We start from the raw sequence: 24,624 nt of genomic DNA on the forward strand, positions 1-24,624 counted from the left end.
AAAGAAGGCATCGCTTTAGAAAAATCCTACTGTTCCTTAAAGTCAAACTGCAGCAGACATTGGTGTTGAGGTTAAATTTAACTGATGAGTTGAAAATAAATGAGATCTTTTAAAGCTATTGATCTTGTTTGGAATGCTGCCAGTTCCATCAAGGGAAAATGAGATTGAGAAACTTGGTTTGTGTCTTACTTAGTGTGCTTAAAGAGTTCTCCTTTTAGTAAGTGTGGGGAGTTCTGTTATGTGGAAAGGGTCATTGTTGCCCTCTGATCTAAGTTGCACGCAATATCTAGCCTGTTTCCTAGCTAGAAATCCTACAATAGGCAGTCTTCCACATCTGTAGGAATGTAGAAGTTTTCTTTTTTTCTGACTAAAGACATATCTGCTTCCATGCTGAAAAGCAAGTCACGTAGTTTTCATGGCTGTAAGCAGTAGCAGAACCTGTTCCTTTTAAGTTGTTCAGTGCTATGTAGCCTCAGTTGTTCTTTTCTTTTTTTTCTTGTATAAAAAAGAAACTCACATTTTGCTTGCTTTTAGTATTTCCTGTCTTACTTTGTAAAATTTTAGATTCCATTCTTTTTTCTCTAGCCTTTCCCAAGAGTGGCTTTGATAGATCTGAGGAAGTAACTTTGGTAATGCAACTTTCCTCAGTTGTTGTATTTCATCTACTTATTTTGTCATTCTGAAGAGCAGTGACTAGCGGTTTCACAAACTTACATTTCCATTATCTAAAAGCGTATTTAAGTGTCGACTCCCCAGTTTTAGGTCTGGAAGTTCAATACTCAGTAAAATGCTATAAAGTGTAATTTTTCTTGGCGGAGGTAAAAAGCATCTTGATGGAGAAGGAAGCAGTGAAGAGTAAGAGTTAGGAGGAAGCTATTCAGGAGTTTCTTTGCGGAGATTACATTGAGTTTTAGTGAACTAAAACAGGAAGGTATTTGTAGCTTATTTGTGTGCAGGTTAGCAGCCTGCAGCTCTTCTGTGAGTAGTGTATGTTGAGCAATACACTGAGTTAAAAGAGACAGTAAATATGTGGAAGAAGTTCTGCTTGTGCCAGGAACTGTCACCAATATTTTATAGTCAAGTGGGGCCTGATGGGGGTCTCTGCCGGCGGTGGGGCTTTGTGATGCTAATCCACCTGCTGCCTCTCTTCTGATGTCTCCACAGCCCCAGTGTCTTACCGAGTTACCTTGTTCATTCTGTGGCTTTGCTGAAATGGTTTCCGGTTTTCCAGAATTAGAATGTGAATTTGACCACAACTGTAGTATTTTCTCAGAATTTTTTTTTAAAGTATCTGTAGAAAAGAGGAATACTTCATTTAGTGTTGAGCAACTTTCCTGTTCCTAGATGGGCAAATGTGGTCTGCAGCCAGTGTCAGCAGCAAGTTGCTATAAAGACAGCATTTGCTCTGATATGGGGAAGGAATGGCAATAAAGGAGATTAGTGGTTTACAGAATTGGAATAAAAGGAATAAGAGGTGGAAAACTGTTAACCTCAGTGCAACTGTTAAGTGATTAATATGTAAAATCCCAATATATAAATAGTGGTCATTTATGTTAACTGTTGCCTCCAGTACAGTAAAAACAGCTAACCTTTGTCTGCAGGGGTGGGTATGAAACTGTCCTGGTGATAGTTCACTGGACCAGAAGCTGAACAGCCTTGCATCGATGAAGAAACGTGGCTCGTACCAAACTTAAAAAAAATCCTGAAGCTAAAAAAAGTAGGAAATGCTTCTATCCGTATCTTACAATCATGTACATCGTCAAAACATGTCCTTTCCTGTATTCTATTTGTTAGCTTCTGTAACATATGGTGTAAAGAAGCAGGTGAATAGCAGTTTATGCAGTTGCAGTTATAACTAGAAGGAAACTTTTAAAATCTGAAGTACACCATAGAGTGGTTACTTGCCTTTCCCTAAAAGATGGAAAGGCCGAGAACCTACTTTTGCTGTTCTATCATATTTTTGCTGATTTCTTAAAAGAATAAATTTGTGATTTCCCACTTGTGATCAATCCCACTAGTCCATTAGTGTTTGTAAGTTACAGTGTTTTGATGGTATCTAAATATTTAAGTATATAACTTAATAATTATTAAATCAGAATTAATAAACCACTAAGGAAGTACTGCTTTGTAAATGCTACTTGTGTGCTAAAGTGATGGGCTTGTTAGTTAACACAGTAAATTAATTGAATATTAGTAATTCTAACTGTGGTGTTTGGGACAAAGGAATACTGTGAACGAGATTGTCTTACACTGCCTGGAAAGGATCTCAAAATGTTCTAAACATTTTTAGATTTTTTTTTAGTGGTGTTAAAATTAGAATCTGATACACATGGTACAATAGGTATATTCATAACTGGGGAGGAAGACGAGTTGGTGAATCTACAGACCAGTTATGTCGGTGCTGACTACACCTGTATTTCACCAACCAATAATGTCAGTGTGGTGGATGAAGATACAGTGTAAATAAGACTTATAGGAAATGTTGCCAGAGTTAGAATTTGTCCAGGATGCTCCCATTATTGCCTTTGTTGCTGTTAAAGGACCACTTTTTCACTAAAATTATCAGAACAATTACCTTGGAAAGAGATGGACCAGCAAGCCCAGTATTCTGTCAGTGCACCTATGGACATGGGAAGAAAAAGCTGGAGTTATTTCCATGTTGAGGGCAGTCTCCTTGAGATTTCTTTGGGTTCACAGCATAAGAGCAAAAGGGCAAAACTGTCTGAGACTTGCTCAGGCAAATAGGAGGTCGTAGAAGACAGTCCCTTAAAAATAACTTGGATATAAAACAATGAACAGTTAATGTGACCATAACTACAACTGTGGCGTTTGGGACAAAGCAATAATGTGAATGAGAATTTTTTTTTTGTGCTGCCTGGAAAGGATGAAAAATGGTGCAATAGGTATATTCTTAACTGGGAAGGAAGATGAGCAGATAAATTTTAGGATCATATGATATTATATGGTTTCTTCAGAATATAGAAAATGAATGTGTCAAATCAAATGCCCGCCTAGTCTAATACTTTACTCTGACTGGCAGATACTGAGAGAAAGAATGTAAGAAAAGAAAAAGAGCCATCCTCCCAGTTTCTCTCAATGGCAGATTCTGAGTAGAAGCTCCCAGAGTGTGGTACGTGGTAGCAGCAGGTTGAGGATCACAGGACACCAGGACCCATCACTGCTCTATTGAGAGCCACGACAGCAGCAGGTACTGCTACCTGCCATGTTTGAGCAGGCCTGGTGCTGCTTGCAAATGTTTTACTTTTTTAGCTCTGTATAATTTCCTTTCATTCAACTTCCTCATTTTCTTTTTTTTTTTTAAAGTTCCTATTTCTAAAGGAAAAAGTTGTGGTGAATTTTTTTTTAGCCTTTTCCTGTCTGGCAAGGCTACCCAGATGCAAGTATGCAGTAACTGTAGGTGGTTCTTCTGGGAATGTGTCCTGTGCTTGCTCAAATTGGCTTCAAGGTGGTTTTTCTTGCTGGGGGTCGAGTGAGAGAGTTGTCTGGCAAATTGATCTGATATCTTTAAAACGAAAGATATCTGTACTTTGTACCCCATCCGAAATTCTTAATTTTGTATTTTTCAGCTTCGTAACCTTCGCAGTCTCCTCCACAAGAACAAACAGGTTTCTTGTGTGTGCTACCACTACTGTGATTGCGACTGTGTAGATCTTACGCAGTCCTGGGTGAATTAATATGTAATATAGAAGCTTAGCTTGACTTTTTTTCTCACCTTGTTTGTCTCTGCTTTTGTAGTGTATGATGCTGCCTCCCCTCTGCCATGTCCTTGCCCATCAGTCCTCCATAATTTTTAGGGTGGCATTAGTTTCCCGTTACGTGATCATGCTATCAAGTTTAAGATTCTTTTTATATCAGTATTCTCTTTTTATACTCTTAATTTAGACACCCCTGAAGTGGTCAGGCCATTGGACTAGATGATCATTGTAGGTCCCTTCCAACTGAAATATTCTATTCTAAATTTATAGTTTATCTTAATATCTAGATTTCGTGCAGGTGAATAGAACACCTACCCATTTCTTCCTGCTGCAAGCACTTAACGTGCCTGAACTTTGACTTCTGCTCTGTCCTTTATGTAGGGTGTGGTGTTTTCCTGCCTATCACAGAGGGTTCCACACTGCTATAATAATTTATTCTATTGCTTCTGAGTCTAAGCCTCTTTAGAGCTGATTGAATTTTGGTAGAGGTAGAGCCTATTCTTGTGTCTGTTTTTTGGGTGTTTTTTTTTTTTGTCCAAAAGTAGTGTTTTGTGTGTTGGCGTATTTTAGGAAATAAGAAATAGAAATACCTTTATCTTGCACCCTTTTTATCACTCATTTTTAGTGTGTCTTAGTACCCATTGACCAATGTGCTGTACTTTTAATCATTGATGTTGCATGAAACAGCTCTTGGCCTTTAGCCTGTTACCTTACTGGCTAAACTTTGTGTTGAGAACTATGTTTATGTTCTGTGCCTCGTATCCCCAACTCTTGCTGTTGCTGGCTGCTTCTCTTGTGGCCCAGCTAATGCCCAGGGATGCTTTTTAAGAACTTCCCTGCTGACCAGATAACCAAGGACTATCAGTTGCCGCCTTTTCGTTGAGATCCCAGAAGGTTTTCCTCTGCCCAAGAGGACACTGACATCTAGTGGATGGGTTCCACAGACACAGGGCAAGCAAACGGCTGCTTTAAAGCCATCTTTCTGCTGGACTCTTACCTAATTTTGCATTTGTTTAGATCCTCAGGGTTGTCTGGAAGAAGAAGGGGTAGCGGGGGGAGCCTAGCCAGTTTTGTGTAACTTCTGAGGTTTAAGGATTAAGCGTTGTGCAGTCAAAGTGGTTGGGTTTTGTTGGTGGTGTTTTGATTTTATTTTTTTTCTCAGTCAAGTTGCCTACATGTGAGCCTCAGATGTTTGTAATAAAAAGACTGAAAATACTGCATTCCCCAGCTGTCCTCCCAGCCTGTGAAGAAGGTAAGCTACCAGCATAGCACAGCAAGAAGAGGCAGATGTTCCAGCTTCTCACCTCCGAGACAGATAGTACCTTTGAGTTGCCTTCAGTTCTGGGCTTATCCTTACATTGAAACTGGGGGTCTAGTAACATGTGACAGTGTTGCTTTGAAGCTTGTCTCAGACATGTTAGTTTAACTGGGAATTGAGTAGCAAGAAATTTTAACAAAAACAATTTTTCCAGGAATGTTTCTAAGCAGAGAACAGTGCTTACAAATCAAACTTTCTGAAAATGTTTGCCAAAACATTAGTATTGCTTTAAAGACAAAATTAGCCATCTAGTTGAAATCATAAAATCCATATTTCTTTATCAAAGAAAATAAACACTGCATAAAGCTTGATCAGTTGATAGTTAATTGATAGCATCTTTTAATTAATTGATAGCATCTTTTGCTATCAGTGACACTTGATATGGACTGAGTAAATCGTGCTTGTGAGAAATTAACACCATTGCTTGGGATTATTGTTTGATCTCTGAGGGTTTAAGTCATTCTGGACTAGTGTTCATTTAATAATAATGTACTGGGTTTGGATTTATTGGCCATTTATAACTTTCTAAATGAGGTTAAAATAAAGAGACAGTTTCAAGGCACTTAAATTATGGCTTAAAACCAAAAGAAGCCTTTCAGGCCTCATTAGATCACAGTAAGAGAAAGTGTAGACTGACAGTGTTTAGAATGAGGGTGATAGACTTAAATGTTTGGTGGTGGCCTTTAAAAAGGAAAATATTGCTTCCTTGTCCAGAGAAGACATTGAATTTTTAGCTGAAAGATGCTAAGATTATTTTACTGTTTGCTAGCATTCTTTGGTTGCAGTGAAAGCTTCCTCAAGTAGAACCAGACTATCACAACTAAAAACATGAACATAAAAATGAATTCATGTTTTATATGAAATAATAGAAAATAAAATGTAAAGACTACTAACAGTTTTTCTGTGCTAAAGGGCACTTATGCAATGCAAGCCATCGATAAAGTAGAATATGAGTCTTTCTGTCCTAAGTGGAAAATTTCAGTAATTTCAAGTTGAATCAGTTTTTTTAATATCAGACCATGAAGAAAAGTAAAAACATACAATCCATGAAAAAAGAAAAATCACAGCCTCAGCTGACCTGTTATCTTAATTAAGAAGAAAGAAGAAAAATAGCTTTTATCTCTTATTGGCTGTGGAGAATTTATATTGTCTCATCTCTAGAAATATCCCAGCATGCGGGACTTCCTACTGAATACAGCCTATTTATCAGTAAATATCCTGGGTCTTTATTTCCTTGATGACTACTGTAAACACTTATGAGTTGGCACTTAGTTTATTTGTGATAATTGGCATGTGTGTGTCCTTCATTGCCTGCTTCTTGTATACATTATTTTGCATTTTTTAAGTGTAGTCTTACATCCTTTACTCTGAAAGTCTGCTAGCTTTATGTAATATTCCCATCTTCCCTTCTTATTGTTTTCTAGCTTTGTCATCAAACGTCTGTTAGCGTGCTCTGCTTTTCATGAGAAGTCATGAAGGAAAATGCCCAGCTGGCCTGAGAAACTTTTTGAGAAACTATGCTTGTGAAATTCCTCCAGTCAGATGATTTTTTTCGAATCTTTTTCTTTTTTAAAACAGTCTAGAGAGACTCTTGTCTTGCCTGAATTCTTGTAAAAATTCACATACTCTTCTTTTGAATTGGCACCATACCAAATACTTTTTTGAAGCTCAGATTAGAACAGCTTCCTTTCCCAAGAAAGGAAGTGGAGTCTTACTACTCTGTCACTTATTCCACATAGATGAGAATTATAGATAAGAATCTTGAGGCTGGATCTGAAGGTATTCCTGTGCGTTTCAGAAATACCTGGAAGTAAATCCATCATCCAGAATCTGTGGGTGTTGAATAATGTTGTTTGTATTTCAGATAGATAGGAAAAAAAACTTAATGAGGATTCTCTATTTACCAAACAATCAACTTCTACATTCTGGATTGTAAATATTCAGCTTTTTAAAGTGATGACAGTTGAGGGTTATTTTAAATTTATCAGCAGCTTGATTGACAAGGCACTTGCCTGAACCATATTCATTTTACTGGTTGACTTTAGTACCTTTTTATTTCTTGAAATGTAGAAGGACTGCATTTAGCAAATGAGCTGTGTAACAAACATAGCCTGCAGGGTACAAACATCAATGAGAGGCTACTTTAGAAACCTTTGTGTGATTGAGTGTATACTTCCTATGAGGTAAACGTTTCTCTCCTCTTCAAAATAGAAGAATTTTGGAAGTAATTCCATTATAAATGTAATAAAGGCATCCCACAAACTGTTTGGAAATTAATTTAAAGTTCAACCTCCAGCTTTGATGTTAAGGCAATAATATATATATAAATAAAATAGGCTTTATTTTAGAAGTGTCAGGGATTTAGGTCGTCAATGCTGGTTTTAAAAGGGGGCATAGACAATACATTTGTTACTTGACCCTTTAGTTTGATGCAAGGTTTTACAAGTCTTGAGAATTAAAAATTATCTCTAAAATGTTCATGATTTTAAAAAGGTTAAACTTCAAACAGTTTGATTAAAATGTTATTTTAATTTACTTAATAGTAACTTCACTGTAGCGTTCTTGTCTCTGGGTGTTCTAATGAAAACATGATACAGGGTTGCAGAAGTGGCAACTATTTCTTTTGCTAGTCACTTTTGGGTTTGTATGTCCTGAGAATACCTGTGATTAAAGTTACTGTGGAACTTTAAGTGCTAGTGGTATGTCAAACAATATATTTGAAATGGTTATATTCAAGAAAAATCACAGCCTTTTCCTTTTTTTGAAGCAGCTTATTGAACAAAATGAGGAAAGTAAGAAACGTTTTCTGTGTGAGGGGTAGTACTGTAAGGTCATAGAAGGTGCTGTGTTTATGCCTATGTTACTTTTGTAGAACAGAATTGCATATGATACAGCGTGTCTGTAGAAGGGTTAAGGACTTCTTTTTAAATTCAGCTGAAACAAACTAAATGGTAGAGTTTACTTATTCAGGCATTTAGTAGTGTTACTTCCAGCTCTTGAGTGTTCAGCTATTAAAAGAAAAACTTTTTAATGGAGAGAAATAATCTAAAATCATGCTTTTTGAATAACTTATTGTCTAGATTTGTTGTTTCTGTACTGGCCATCACTTTGGTTTTGTTTGAGTAGTTGTTTTATAGCTCTTTCTGCTGTAATTACAAGAATTTTTTGTTGGCTGTTGCCTTCCCTGTTCTATCTCTTTTTTGAAACCAGAATTAGCATAATTTGGTTGAAAGGTGTGTGCTTTTGAACTGATGGGGATGCATTTGTTAGGCAAAGATTGACAGATACTACAAATATAAACAATTACAACACAAAATTCCTTTGCCTATCCGTAAGTATTGTGCTGGTTATTAGCTAGGTTTATTACAGTTGAAATCTTAGTACAAGTTTGTATCTTTAATGAGGCTGCTTCTTTCTGGCTTTTAAAATGCTATTGAACTCCGTCATAAATGGCCTCTTTATAACTAGCACATTCCTTGGCTTCCAGACACAGCCTCAAAGAAGGAGTGAAAATAGTTGTAAGCATGTTTTCTCCAGTTAGTAGAAATGTACTTTCTATTTGATACCTTCTCTTTCCCTTTCCATTCCCTTTATATTCCCTGTGTATATGTTACTGCATGGAAGTACTGATTCAGTGCTTGTCAGAAGCTTTCTTTTTTGTAGTTATGTCCGGAAAGGTTTTAGATTGTGGTTTTTTTTTGGAGTGGGGATAGTCGTTAAAACTCTGTGGGTGTTCTACTTGCCAATTATGAACTAACATAACTATATTAGCAATATCCTAATCTCATCTGCTGAATACTGGGGGTTCTAAACTACTGAAAGTCTCTGTAGATACCATATTTCTATACAAAGTTCAAGCCTGCTTCTGGGGAAAAAAAATAAGTTAGACTTCTGGTGAAAGATAAACTGGCATATTTTTATTGGAATTGCTTGTATGTCCAACATCGGCATATTTAATACTGAACTCATGTTAAACCCATAGTGGCTTAACTATGCTAAAGGATGTCACATACCTGAAAGGAACAGCGCCTTTGAGTTCTAGAGGTGTTTTGGTAAGGTAATTTGGACACAAAACCAGATCTCAGTTGCATTATTTCTTGACGGTACAAACAGCTATGCTTTTTACCCAGAGCATTTGTTAGGCTCCAGCTTTTCAGCTTAAAGTCATTCTTGGTGAAAGTCTTACAGGATGGGATCTCTGTTTCAGATAAATTGGCAAGACATAGCTGTTAAAAGAAACCCTGATGCCTTTTTGGAAGGCAGGACAATAACAGCTATAGTACACCTTTTGGGGGAGTGTGCAGATTTATTGAAAGACTTTAAGACTATTCTTGTGTGCCTTTATTTATGGCAGCTTTGGTATTAAGCACCAGCAGGTAGGAAATTCTAGTTTACTTCTGTTGGAGTGAAAGCTTAGTGTTTCCTGTCTCAGTTGTGGTGGCTTTCTTTCCACCTAGTATGAATTGGGCTGAAAACAAACACTGACCTCAAGGAAATGTGTTCCAAGGCGTGGGAAAAGAGGAAGAGTTTTGCGTCTTTTGAAGGAAGAGGGAGAAGAACTTGTTTTGGATTATTTAGTTGGGTTTTTTTTTTTAGTACTGAGTGGAAACAAAAGCAAAATATATTCTCCATGGAACTTAACGCCTCACTTCACATACTATGAAGTCACAAGAAAGGAATAGTAAAGACTGTGGGGAGAAGAAGGTTTTGATGGTAACAGATAATGAAATTTCACAGGGAGTATTGATGTGGTTAAACAAACTGAATATTTTTCTAAGACAGAGGTTTAGCTGCCTTATGCTGCCTATTTGTATGAATTGTACCTGATCTGTGTTGGCTATGCAGCTCTTCCTTTGAATGCTTGTCAGAGGATGCTTTTGACTGTTTACAGATGTTGTGTATGTTAAGGCATGGGCACTGAAAACAAAGAGCTGTAGAGTTATAACCAATGGTGACTGGCCCGGGCCCTCTCATCTGACCCTGAAGAAAGCACTGCTTACATTGTTTTTAGCTGCCTGATTGAGCTGGAAAAAAAATCTCTGGTCTTTGGGGTACTTTTTGGAAAAGGTCTCAACTTGCCATTAGATGACTTCTAGGCTTCCATGGGCTGGTCCTGGGGATGCTGTTTGTTGTCCATTCTTATTAGGTCATGGCCGTTGGGCTTTGACTTCCCTGAGAAAGCTTAAATCTGGTGTAAGGGAGGTAGGACAAGTATGTACTTTTGTCTCTATTTCAGGTGAGGGACACGCTCTATAAAAAGTGGTCACTCAATTCATATGTTGCACTGACAGTGTCGGTGTCACATCCACAATGTCAAAACTTAAGTTTGACTTCAGAGCTAGTCTGTCTATCTAGAGTGGACTGTAGTGTGGTCACCTCTCCTGGATGAGTCAAAGGGTGGCTCTTAAGAGGAAGCTTACCTGGACGTATAAGTGGTTTTTGATTTTTAAAACAAACAAACAGACAAAACCCACCTCCAGCATCAGAGCGGAAAGTTCATCCCACCTGTCTCATACTTGCTCTGAGACTTGCTCCGGGACAGGCTTTTCATCAGAGCTCTGCTGTGGCAGTGTTGGTGTTGCAGATTTACTTCTGCTGACCAAGATAAGAGATGAGATGGACATTTAAACTGTTCTCTACATCTTTTCACTTAAGGCTAAATCTCTGCTTAGTATCAGTGATTCCGTTTCTGGTTACTGTCTTACTAAGCAGCTCAAGTTACTGAGCAACCTTCGTCTTGGTTTTGGATGGCTTATAGAAGGACACTGGGATTCAAGGTGTTTGTGTACACTCCAAACTGAGCTGTTACTGTCATGTTGCTGAATTTCCCCAGAGATTCTGAAGGCTGTCATGGGCTGTGGTGATATATGCTGCTTTTTTTTTTTTTGCTTACACTGTAAATGCCTGCATTGATTACATGTATAGCTGACATCTCGGAGAACAGCTACAGTACATGATGTTTCCTGTTGTTGCCCTAGTGTGCCTAAACCACTATTTTGTAGGAAGCCGCTGGAGGTGGAAGGGTTATACATCTTTCTACCCTTGTTATGTGATGATACGGTAGTTTCCTGCTACAAAGGAAATATACATGTAATGAAAACTGGACTGAGTTTGACAATTCTTTTTGCAAGTTATTTATAGCCATCATATGATAAAATCTTAAATTTCTGAGTCTTACCTGAATGTGGATTCAACCTAAATGAGGCATAAATATGCATCCATCAATTTCTTGAACAAATCGGCAAAACTGGTGAAATGCTGACAGTAAAATTGTACAAGAACTAACAATACAATTGATATCCATAGTGTTGTGACAAAAAGGTCTGGAGGTGGGGAAAACTGTCTTTTCCTTCCTTATTTCAAGATGTTTTGTATTCAGTAGATTGGCATGCATAGTTATTCTGCAAGTTTTAAGAGTTTAAAAATTTTTAGATACTAGTAATTCTTTTTCATGTAAAATACAATCGTCATTCATTTGCCCTAAAATGAATGGTGTTAGTTGTCTTGAAAAATTGCAGAAAACTGTATGAAAGACAACTCAAGCTTTTAATTACCATCTTGACTTGAAAGTTCAACTACTTGGGAAAAATGAATTAGTGAGGACATTGGTATAGAAGGCTTAAATATGAAGACAGCCTATTTTATATGCTGCAGTTAACTGAGGTTTTTTTACTGTATTTAGTAGCTGTTTTCTTTAGTAAGAAGCTGTTGGATTTTTTTGCAGATAGGTGGTTGATTCCATTGAAATAATCAACTAGGGTGTTGTAAAAGCATTCTCTTAAAAATTATTCACCTTAGCTTTCTTTGGGAGCATCTTCCCTTTTGATCACATAGCACGGTATGGTGAATAAGTGCTGTATATGTTTAAAGAAAGACTTAAAGGGAAAATCAAGATTAAATGCGATGTTTTTAATATACTTGTGCTGTCTAAGTGCACAAAAACATCAAAATGTAGGACTGAAGGAATAAGAGGAAAACAATAAATCCAGTAACTTGGAAATTATGCTTTTAAGCAGTGGGGGTTCCCTGGTTATGAGTTTTGCTTCCTTGTTTGTTTCTTTAAGTGCTTTGCTTCCTGATACTGTTTGGTTTTACATTGTTGGGTCTGAAAGTCCTCTTGTGGTCTGTTGCAAAAAAAAAAAAAAAAATAAAAAAAATCTGAGTCTTTTTTTCTGTTTTGAATTATCAAGAATTGTTCCTGTATTACTTTAACACTGTGAAGAAGCCTCTTACTTGTAATATGTTTTAAATGGCTTTTCTGTTTTTGCATCAAGACACACTTCCCAGCCTTCAATCCAAAGCAGTCAATTTTCTAATCATGTGGTTTCAGACTAATAGAAATTTTCACATTCTTCACTCATAGCCTATAACTGTCACTGCTGTGTTGTCCTGCGTGTTTTCACTTGATGTAAAAGTTTGTTCATAGTAGCCTCCGCAATAAATTGAGCGTGCTAAGGAAATAGCATGGTTCAGAGATAGAAAGTTATAATCCCAGTTCTTGTATGTATAATAAGTATGCTGCATGGTTTTCTAAAGTATCTTAGAACGTACATTAGTAACTTACTAACTAAAACTTGATTATGCTTTAGTAATTTAATATTTGCTTTGTCTGCTTGTTTACTTGCTCATCAACAGACCACAGAACTCTTTAGTCTTTTCCACCCTTGTAAAACAAGCACATTACTGGCAGTAGATGTGTGGCTTAGCTGTTATGCTGAACATAATTAACTGCAACTGTCATTGATAGTACTGTTAATTTAGGTTAGAATTAATATGCAGATAGTATAAAAATAGCTTCAGAAATGAGGGAGAGGAGACTTCTGAAGTGATCAGCCCACATTTTAATAATATGTCTACGTAAAGCTATCTTTAGTTACTAGCAGTGTGGGAGACATGCCTGGTTCTAACGTTTTTGTTACGGAAAATATAGGTTTGGAAAGATGGAAAATGCTGGTCTTACTCTCACAGTACCTAATTCTTGAGTGCATGTTGTTATTTTTTTACCTGTTCCCAGTTTTAATGTGATACTGAAGAAAGTAGGATGTACTCCTTAGCTGGCTCCTTTCAGTACTGTCATTTGGCCTTCTCTGCATGAGGACCTACCAGCATTGTCTTCATTGACTGATGCTTCTTTATTGGACATAAATCTCCAGTTAATGAATTCCCTTCTTCCCCAAGAAAATACCAGACTGAGTTAAGATGTTATAAGATACTGTACCATCTAATACTGAAATGATGTTGTTCTCAGTTGCCTGGGTAATTTTGGAGAGATTTTTCTTTTACATGGTACACACAAACTTCCTCAAACGCAGTGGGTTTTTTAGACACAATGTTGTCCTGCTGTGAAATATGGAAGAGCTCCCCAATGGACTGTAGTTACTAGGCTTGTCTAGCAATCACTTCAGCAGAGATTCCCTTGGAGAACCTAGAGCTCAAGAGTTGGTGGGTGTTGCTAGTGCCAAGGCAGTGAAAAGTCCTCCTTCTTGTATCATGTTCTTTCTATCAGTTCAACTTGCAATCTCCTTTCAGGGCTTTATTTCAGAGAAACAGGTTAAATCCAGCCTGTTAGCCGGGTCCTTGCAGCCAAAACCACCTGCAAATGTTGAGATACTGTGAAGCTTTTCTTCTACAGAAGCAGATTATTCTCCTTTCATTGTTTGTGCTTGGCTAGTGTTTGGGAAGGCTTTTTCCTTCCATCGTGAGGGCTAGGAATTCATAAAAATAATTGTTTGAAAGCTGACAGGACTAACTGGGGAAAGATTGACATGCCACAAGTGTATGCTGTTTTTCAAGTAGTCCTAAGGCAGAGTGGTGAAAGGGATCTCTCAACAATCAGTTTTGTCTGTAATTGCATATGTATGTACTAAGTATTAGTATGATAAATAATTGTCAGCTTAGACTCTTTGGACATTATTTTGTGTGTAGGTCTTTTCAAGTTTTCATGCTGTGTTTATTTGCAACAACAGATGCAAAGCATTTAACATACAAGTGTAAACTGCAGAGATGGTTGGGAGGCTTAGATTCAAGTATGATACCTGAAATCATATTAAACTCTGCATTATTTGTGCTACTTAACAGCAGAATGCAGTAACCAGTGACATCCCATGTGGCAAAGTTCAGTGTTTATTCAGTCCAATGGATCTGACTTTTCCAGAAACTTTGGGCTAAGCTGCACTGTGCCCCACTTGCCCCACGCAGCTCTTGTTCTGGCAGCATGACTAAAGGAAACCCAACTCACTCTATTTATTCCTTGCTATTGCAACCCAGAGCTGCAGAGGCACTCCTGACTTGGAGTAGTCCATCCTCCAGCTGAGTTTATTAGCATCAGCTTGTCTTGGTGTTTCCCAGAGCCCTCAGTGGTAAGAAAGCAGTATAGGGAAACTCCAGTTAGATTTGCAGGGACTTTAAGCTAAAATACTTCTGGAAATAAAACAGTTCTAGAAAGTCAGACCCCCATTTGAGCAGTGATAGATCTGAGTCTGCACTTGAACCGCCTTTTGACAAAGGTATCTCTGTACTCATAGAGAACTTGAAACCTGTGTAATCTGACCATAGATAACCGGAAGATAGTTGTTTTGACACTTTTGTGGTAGTTTGGTTCACATTGCTCGTTACAGGTACGTATTTCTCACTGTATAAAAGTACTAGGAGCTTTATCTGCCCTAGTAATGTTTATCTAAATCATTAGGACAAGAGCACAGTTGAACATAACTTATGTGTTTTTCTTCCCCTGCTGCTAGTAAGAACAATGCAATATCAAGCTTATGATAGAAATAACTGTCTTACGAAATGAGTGCCTTAATACAACATTTTTAAAGTGTTTCCTTTTATGCTTTGATTTTTAAGATAACTTTATGGAAGCTTTTCTTTAGTTTTCAGTTCTTCGAGTATTTCTTAATACACTTAAGCAAATTTTGCAAAAAATATTCTTGTGTGTTTGGTGTTATCTCATGACTCTGCTGCCATAGCTGTCCATGTAGAGCTTCCTAAGCCTGTTGCTGTTGCCTGTTGTCACATAGCAAATGAACTGTGGGTGCCATGGAATATTCTAGCAGTTTGACCCTATGGTATGTACTGCTCCTCAGGTATGGTCAAAAAGGAGATTCAAGCAAATATCTCTGTTTTACTAACCGATGTTTTGACCATTGGAAATGTCAGATAAGGCTTAGGAGACAATTTGAGGGCTTTAAATAAGTGAAGGACTGGTGAAATGTTTGTCATGCTTTTCATAGGATCGTAGAATCATCTAGGCTGGAAGGGACCTTTAAGGTTGAGTCCAGCCAGTAACCTAACACTGCCAAACCACCACTGAACCGTGCCCCTCAGCACTACCTCTACCCGTCTTTTAAATACCTCCGGGGATGGTGATTCCACCACTTCCCTGGGCAGCCTGTTCCAATGCTTGACAGCACTTTTGGTGAAGAAATTTTTCCTAATATCCATCCTAAACCTCCTCTGGTGCAACTTGAGGCCATTTCCTCTTGTCCTGTTGCCTGTTGTGAGAAGAGACTGACCCCCTCCTCGCTACAGCCTCCTTTCAGGTAGTTGTAGAGAGTGATAAAGTCTCCCCCCACCCTCCAGCTGGGGCTAAACAACCCCAGTTCCCTCAGCTGCTCCTCATAAGACTTGTTCTCCAGACCCCTCACCAGCTCTGTTGCCCTTCTGTGGACACACTCCAGAATCTCAATGTCTGACTTGTAATGGTAGGGCCCAAAACTGAACACTTTTCCTTGAAAAGAAGCCCAGAAAGGAGTCACAAGAACTTTTGTGTTTTAAATAAGGTTGAGGCTTTTAAAGTGAGTTCTTCAAATCTCAATAGTCAGTATAAATATTTTCTTTAATCCGCAAGCAACATTTCTATGGTGTTAAGCAATGAGTCTTTACAAGCTTTCTAAAGTGTTAAATAGATGAAATAGAGTGACTGTGAAAATCAGAGATCTGTTTTTCTTGAACTGATTGGACTGAGTTCTTCTTAATATGGTAGGATTGCACAAGTGGGGTTTGAAAAGCTGGTTTGTCTTTTTGTGAAAACACTGAAGTAGAGTTGTAGTACAGACTGTAAAACCACTGTGGAAGCTGGAAGTATGTTTCTGAAACTCAAATTGTTTCAAAGGCTCATCCCCCACTGTCACATGTGGTAAGTGTTTGTCACCATCCCACAAACCACTTCTGTCACGCAGTGAATAAGCAGAATTAAAGTCGAGCTTTTCTAATGAGAATGGAACTTACGGCCTTGTGAATGTAGTTCTTTAAGTGTGATGAATCATGAACATACACTTACTTTTGACCATTTTGTTCTTAAAAGAATATATAAATGAAGATTTTTGTGGTACCAGAATAGCATTCCAGTGAATATGCAAGTGTCACGGAAGCGTGTACTGTTATCTGCAGAGGCACCAGGCTGGATCGCTAATGTCCCTGCTGTTGGCATCTGAGTATTTTCTGGGAAGCAATTTGGCTTTTTACTGACTTAACCCAAATGAGTGCTGCTTTGTACTGCAGACAGTTGTTTATTATGAATTAGCGTGAAACTGGACTGTGACGGATCTTGCTGGCTATCTTGTCATTGACTTACCATAGTCTGAACAAAATTCTTTCTTCTTCTGCCCTGTCATTACCCCCGTTCTGCCACTGAGTACATTCTCCTCCTCCTGGTCACTCTAGGCTGTAACCTAGGAAGCACGGAAGCACTGAGTCTCTTGTATCCTACGGCAGGCTGGGTGTGCACGTTACAATAGCTTTCTGCAGGAATCTTCTGTTGTGTGTAGGACAAAATCTTCCGTTGAGTCTAGCACTCTTCCGTTCCTGTGGTAGTTTGTTCAAACCTCAGTTTTTAGAAGTCTGAAAGTAGTCAGAATCAAATTACTTCTAAATTGACTTTTTAGTTTATTTGTTCTCTTCCAAAGCATGAAGTAGGTACTGTTCTATGTAGCAGATACTACTACAAATCATAAGGAGTACTACTTACTCTTTTTGATTGCTCTCAGGACTGCACTGACTTAACTTCTATTACCCATGTGACAGAACAGCTGACCAACATGCATTAAAAGCATGAGTCCTAAAGTATTTTAGGAGCAGATGTGTGTTGAAATCAACCTATATTTCATTTCCAGTCTTTGCCTCAGAGCTGGGCTATGCTAGTCCTACTTTCCAGTTCTTTAGCAGATTGTACAGCTATTGAATCATGCAGAGGAGAAAGAGATGCTGAATTCTCGTAGCATCACTTTCTAGAAAATGAAAGTTGGTACTAGTCACTCTAGCCTTTTCGGCTTGTGATAGGTCCAAGTTGTACCTGTGATAGTGTGTTGTGGGGTTGGTTTTTTTTTCTTTTTCTTGCATGCCTTTATAATGGGCTAAAGCAAAAAGGATCATCTTCCTAGGGTGCTTTTTGATACCTACCTTTTTCTTTTATCACTTCCTCAAGTGTATCTTTTTTCATGCAAAATAACTTCTGCTTCTACTCGTGGTTTTTAGAGGTTGTTTTTTCTCTAAACTTCTGTTACTTTTTCTAAGCAGAGTCATGGCATTTGTCCCATAAAAATCAGTAAGATGGGAAAAAGAGCCCCAGAAACTCACAAACAAGTTGAGATGTGGAACAATACACAAAATCGTATTAGTGGCTGTGCTTGGAAAGTATTGTTGTTTGTCTTTGCTTTTTTTTTCCCCTCCTGATTGGAGGCTTATAGCCTATTTCAAAGTATTTTTCCATCTTGCAATTGTTAGCTGATATAGCAAGTTATGTGTATTTATTTTGCTGTTTCTGGACTCCTGGTTGTGTCCAGTCTTAGCACAGGCAGTATTTTTTATTTTGACCCAAGTAAGCACAGTGTGACATAGGCCAATAGGTCTTCCTTGTGCAATGATATTTTTTATGTCAGTACCATGTTACAAACTAGGTTTCTCTGCCTGCTATCTATACAGATTATGTTGAGAATTTGTTCTTAGTGTTGCAAAGATGAGCGTAGTCTGTGTGGAAGCTTCTGTAGCTGTTTACGTCTTTTCAAGAATTGAATCTTCCTATTGTTCATTGTAGCGATGTTTTCAGATAATATTTTTAGCACTTCAATCACTTATGGTCCCACCTCCAAATATTTACTGGTTTTTGTCATCAACTAACATTGCAAGATTTTCAAGGGCATTGCACTTTAAGAAAAAAAACCCTCCATGCTACTTCTGTCATGCTTTTTAGTGTTCAGTGATCTAATCTGTGATAAAGTCCTCGGAGAAGAGGAAAAAAAAATGTTTGAAAACTGGTACTTCTTGATTTGCCGTTTTTTAATTTTACTTTGCAGTTGGTTTTGCTCTATAAATGACACTTGTGGATTATTAGACGCATATTATTCAACTGAATTAATGCAAAGTTTTAACCACATTGCATATAAAACTTGCTGGTTTTTCACTATATTCAGACAAATTTTATTAAAGTGTTTTCCTGTATGTTTTTTTTTCTTTTCCTTTTTTTACTGGGAAAATTATTGGAGGACTTGAGTTGCCAATTCATTTTTCCTTCTTTTTTTAAAAATCGAAGTGTGCAACAAGTCTCCCATGTGTTTTAGTAGTTTTAGGGGAATTCAAGAAGAAAACTGGCATTCCAACCAAGTTGTCATCTTTGTGATGTCCTTCAGCCTGGATATTGTTGCATAGTCAGTAATAAACAAGATTTATATTTTTAACTAGTAAGCAACCTCCCCTATTCTCTGCCTTCCCCAAAAGAAAGCAAGCCATGAACACTTTTTGGGTCTTCGAGGACGGTAATTGAGCATCAAAGGTGGAGGGAGGGGAACATGAACAACCTCTGTCCCTCTACCTGCGCAGAACACCACTCAATGGAAATACTAAACGTCTTTGAAGCTATGTTCTTTGTTTTCCCTGTGATTGTGTTATATACCACCACCATGGCAGTGTCAACAGAATCACTGGTTTTGCAACCACCTGGCTTTAGCTGGAAGCCAGCGTTAGCTATCTGAGTTCTTCGGGTGCCTTTTTCAATCTGGAGATCTACACAATCTAAAATAACAAGCACTGCTGGCTCCTCTTGTATTTTTATTTTATTTTATTTTTTATGAAGAGAATTTATACTCTCTTCTTCCTCCTCAGTTTTAAGGTTACAAAGGCCTAATTTTAGTGGGATGATGAAAGCTGTATTGCCCTTTTTATTTCCTAGGTTATTGGAGGGTGTGGGCTGGATTTTGTTATTAAGAGGTTTTGACTGTTTCAAATTTCTAATACTTGAAATAGATGGGGGGGGGTAAATGACATATCGTTGTGAATACAGCAGACGTCCTGTCACTCATCTTAATTGTGAATACCTTGTACCTGAGAGGCAGGGACTCTCTTTCTCTGGGTGTGCTTGAACAGAGGGTTGGGCATTAGGAGTTGGTGCCTGTTAAAAGTGAGATTTTTGCTTTCTGTTGAGTTGGCAGCATGTTGGAAGCTGTTGCTGCTAACAGCTGTTCCTGAGCCAGCCTGTCTGCGCTCTTCTTCCAGGTATTCTGAGCAATGACAGATTTTTCTGTTTCTCACGGGTGTTGTTAAGGTAGTTGTTAGTCCCTAACAGGGCAGTGTATTTCATAAATAAAATATAGCCATATTCCATATTCCTGCTGTAGTGGCTTTTCCAAAGTTCCATGTCTCATGATGTCTAGAGATGGTTTCAACTTGGTTGTAAACTGCTAATGAGATAAAAGAACTGGATAATTACATTTTTAAACTTCATCATAGTGAATATTGTAAAAGGAAAGAAGAGGTATTTTTCAGTCATCATCTTATATTTCATTGATGAAGCTAATACCTTGTGATGCCCCTGTTATCTTGAGAATTTAAAAAAATAACGTAAATGTTTTATTTCAGAGGTTAAGAAGATTATCAACAAAATACAGAACAGAGAAGATCTACCCAACAGCCACTGGAGAAAAAGAAGAAAATGTTAAAAAGAATAGATACAAGGATATATTACCATGTAAGTCTGATTTCTGTGTTGATAGAAGACAAAGGCAAGTGCTTGTTATTCTTAATGTATTTTGAGTTTTACTTTTTAGCTATTATGGAGGGGCAAAGTTGGAGATTATCTGCTGAAATGTAACTTTGATTAAATTTTTATTTTTAACTTGGAAGGCGAAGTGAGTGAACGTTTGTATGTTTTTATTAGGAGAGCTATGACACAGAGAAAAAATGTGTGCTAAGTCCCAAACCCTATCAAGCTAACATTTTCACTTTAGCTTGGAATAGTGTAGAACTTCACTAGGTGCTTAACTGTCTTTTTTTCTTTAGGAGCAAGTTATTCACAGTAGAAAACAAAAAAATGTTAGCATAAACTCTAGATGAGATTTTAAGGAGTCTTAAGGAACCTGACTTTGTGGTTTGAAGTAAAATGCTTTTTTGCTTGTTTGTATCCTGCAAACGGTGTCAGAGAACTTTCCGTGCTAGATTATCGTTGGTTTGTGTTTTGCTAGAGCCAAAATGAAATTCTGTTTAATGTATGAACACAGAAAACAAAAGCCGGAGCAGAATTTAAATTTTAAAACCACCAATGTGTGGGTATAACAGATCAGTGGTCTGTAATGACAAGATTGCCTGTTACTAGCTCACTTTGTGAAGCTCGTGATGCTGTGTATTTCAGCAGCTCTTACCGTGCTTCTCAATATGAGTAGCTGACAGATTAAAGGATAGTCTTCTGACAAATGCCACTTTTCATATCCCAGATGATGAGCAACAGATAGATTTTACTCTGCTTGGCTTTCTCAGAAGTGTTAGGAGATTTAAAACCAATTTGAAGTTGAAAAAGGTCTTAAGCATCATTAGCTTTCATTTCCAAAATGTGTTCTAGTAATAAGCTCCAGTGAATTACTGTATGTTTCAGATTGTTGCATACCTGTGTGCTCTGTTTTTCTAGTGCTGGAATTTTTACTGTTTATCAGCACGTGGAGCAACACTTCCAGCAGTAAACTTTGCCCTAAAGCCACAGACCCTAGATTCTTTATCAAGGTGGGCATAGTGCTTGCTGCTGCAAGGAAGGAAGGGCACATGTATTCAAATTTTGCTGGAGGATATATGTATAATATACATGACATGTTGAAGAGTAGTGTGGTACTAAGCTCAACTGCAGCAAAATAGTTAAATATCATTGGGTTTTTTTGTTTGTTTTGGTTTTGTTTTTTTACTTGGGAGGAAACATGTTTAATGGCTGTAGTGAAAAAGAGAGGAGAAGTTGTTACGGTCATCTTATTAAAAGTTGTTAAAATCTTTCTTCCATGCTGGCATTTTGGTAGATCACGAACAATATAGCAAAATCATCATAGCGCTTAAGCTGAATCAGAGAGACCCTTAATGGCTGTTCCAGTAGTGAATGGCTGCGACTAGAGTTGTAGATGTGTTTTTCGTTCATGTACATAAAAAAAACCCCCAAAAACCGAACAAACCCTCCCAAACTGCACCCCCCTCAAAAAAAAAAAACAACCAAAAAAACACCTGAGTCATTGGGATCTGAAAGGGTAGACAGGTCGCAGTGGGGGAAGTGAGCAAACCTCAAAGCTGACATTAACTGAAAATACATCTTCAGTTTTCCTCAAAGGAAGAATATCTTCAAACATCCAAAGGTTCCAGCAATAAAGTGATGGGAGATCAGCTTGACAGAAATGAAAGCCAGGAGATGTTCTGGAGGAAGAAGGAGGATGATACTTTGCCTATCTTTTATAAATCCAGAAAAGAACTTATATTTGTAACTTAATTGGAGATCACTGCCATATTTATCAGAAATTGTTACTGCAACCAGAGAGATCAGTACCTCAATAGTGGCTCCAGAGTACAAGATGTGTGCACGTTCACATTACAGTTCACTGAGCCATCCTAGATGATAGTTAAATGAAACATGCAGGTCACTGGTTACCTGAAAACACCAATTAGTAACTGTGAACTGAGCCTTTAAGCTATATATAAATGTCAAAGCACTTAATCTTCTGAACCTGGAACCTGCATTGGAATTTTTTGTAGAGAATTCTATTCCAGACCTAAAACTCTGAAGGAGCTGAGCTGTGGCAGATAGAGGCAGGAAAGTGCTCTAGAATTTTGGATCTGCTGGGAAGATAGGAGCCCTCATTAGCCTACCACTGTAATTAGCCTGGTCTGCCATTTAAAAGTAGTTTTTAGTACTAAGTCTGTGACACCACTGCATGCTTATAAAGCGTCCTTGCTTTTCGGTTAGATGTATGAGAGTGTAATACAGTGCGATATGTTACAAGGGTTTCTCTAAGCCTGTATATGTGAGAGTACGTTGTCTTTAGATCTGTGATCTAAATGTCTTGTAATCTACACTGGTTCTTTTTTAGGAAGCATTACGTGGTAACACAAACATTTTTTGCATGTTATCAGGACTCTGGCTGAAAATTTCACCATGTTGGAAGCTTTTTGGAAGAGCTTTCTGTATAGAAATAGCTCTTAGCATGTACTTCTTGTGGGCTTGGTTCCCTGTTTTATTACCAGTGATGTTTTGACAAAAAAAAACCCTAACCAACCATATTTCCTCTTTTTAAATAGACTTGTTCTTTGTGTTTTTCCTTGAATTTAGCTCTAATAAAGGTTTTAGCAGCTGTTCTGTGGTTTAGGAATTGACTCTGGGAGCAGAAAGAAACAGAAATTGCTCGAGCAGATGCTGTTTCTGCAGATACTTTTGTTCCCCAGTTCAAAGAGAATTTTTGTTTTTGATCTGGATTTCCAACTAAAACAGCTTCTATTATAGAGATAGGTTGAACGATTTTTATTTGATAGCTATGAAGTATTTGTATCAACAGGAGCTGGAAAGACTGGCAAACCTGCTAACCACCTACCTTCCTTCTTAGAATCATCAGGTTGTTTCTGTATTAAAGATGCACTTAATTATTTTTTTCAATGCCAAAAAGAATTCCAAGATGTTTAGCTTATTCTGTCAACAAGTAATAAAGGCTATTTTTAAGACTGCTGAAGATTTTGGCCCCTAAAGATCTGCTGTTTGTATAAGAAGCTTTCTCTGAGACAGCCAGTAATGCTGGAGGCAGAAACCTGAAATGTCAGAACCCCCTAAATGAAGGAATCTGCTTCAAATAGTTGAGAAGTGCCCCAGCAAAGTGTGTAGACCAGTGTTTGAGGGATAGAAGTCAGGCTGTGCCGGAGCAGTAAACCCCAGTGCATGGTGACTTATCTTTGGGAAATGTTCTTTAATGCTTAATTTCTTCTATATGTATAATATGCACTATATGTATTACATTTACTGTTACATATTGATTTACATGTGTTGTAATTCTTCTCTTAAAAAAAAAAAACCAAAAATTCTTCTTTTAGTTGATCACAGCCGGGTTAAACTGACCTTGAAAACTCCCCCACAAGATTCAGACTACATCAATGCAAACTTTATTAAGGTATGTATTACTATCTTACCAGTTTTTAAATTCTTTTTAAGCTTTTATTTCATATCAGTGCAGTTTTAATATTATAGTCTGAGATAAGAATTTGAAGCTGCGAGGGAAGATTTTCTTTTATTATGACTTGAATAAATTTGCAAGAATAATGCCATTTATAAAGCAATTTTAAAGTTTTAATATTACTCTAAGCGTTAAGTATAATATAAAATATTTTAAAGTGACAGGCAACCAAATTGGAACTTTATACCACAGGAAAATTCAGATGCGATTGTTTTAAACAGCTGATAGTGTTACAAATACCAGATTTTGAGAATCTGTTTTTAGGGATCATAAATGAAGTGTTTGACAAATTGTGTATCTTAACGTGCACTTCTTGCTATTCATGGCAGAAGTGTGGCAATGGAATTATATCTAACATTCTTGAAGAGAAGCCAGTTTGGCTAAAAGCCTGTAACACTTTTGTTTCAAAGCATGAATATCTTGGGCTTGAAAAGCTGAATGTAAATCATAGAACCATAGGGTTGGAAGGGACCTCTGGAGATCATCTAGTCCAACCCCGTGCCAGAGCAGGGTCACCCAGAGCAGGTTGCACAGGAACACGTCCAGGCGGGTTTTGAATGTCTCCAGAGACGGAGACTCCACCACCTCTCTGGGCAGCCTGTTCCAGTGCTCTGTCACCCTCAAAGTAAAGAAGTTCCTCCTCATGTTTAGGTGGAACTTCCTCTGCTCAAGTTTGTGCCTATTACCTCTTGTCCTGTCCCCAGGCACCACTGAGAAGAGCCTGGCCCCATCCTCCTGACACCCACCCTTTAAGTATTTATAAGCATTGATGAGATCCCCCCTCAGCCGTCTTTTTTCCAGACTGAAGAGACCCAAATCCCTCAGCCTTTCTTCATAAGAGAGGTGTTCCAGTCCCCTAATCGTCTTGGTAGCCCTTTGCTGCACCCTCTCCAGCAGTTCCCTGTCCTTCTTGAACCGGGGAGCCCAGAACTGGACGCAGTACTCCAGGTGCGGCCTCACCAAGGCAGAGCAGAGGGGGAGGATGACCTCCTTCGACCTGCTGGCCACACTCTTCTTGATGCACCCCAGGATGCCATTGGCCTTCTTGGCCACAAGGGCACATTGTTGGCTCATGGTCATCCTGTTGTCCACCAGGACTCCCAGGTCTCTTTCAGCTGAGCTGCTCTCCAGCAGGTCA

At 38.1% G+C, this 24,624-nt stretch overlaps 1 protein-coding gene across 1 annotated transcript in view; it reads left to right on the forward strand.

Annotated features, from left to right (window-relative positions):
* The window catches only part of PTPN12 (protein tyrosine phosphatase non-receptor type 12), a 79,693-nt gene that overhangs the window by 13,404 nt on the left and 41,665 nt on the right, over nt 1–24,624 (forward strand). The window contains exons 2-3 of the mRNA XM_054196801.1: nt 19,885–19,993; nt 23,347–23,423. Of these exons, the coding sequence (XP_054052776.1) occupies nt 19,885–19,993; nt 23,347–23,423 (186 nt within the window). The remainder of the gene's footprint in view (nt 1–19,884; nt 19,994–23,346; nt 23,424–24,624) is intronic.

Source organism: Rissa tridactyla, chromosome 1 (assembly GCF_028500815.1).
Source record: "Rissa tridactyla isolate bRisTri1 chromosome 1, bRisTri1.patW.cur.20221130, whole genome shotgun sequence".
NCBI classification, from domain to species: Eukaryota; Metazoa; Chordata; class Aves; order Charadriiformes; family Laridae; genus Rissa; species Rissa tridactyla.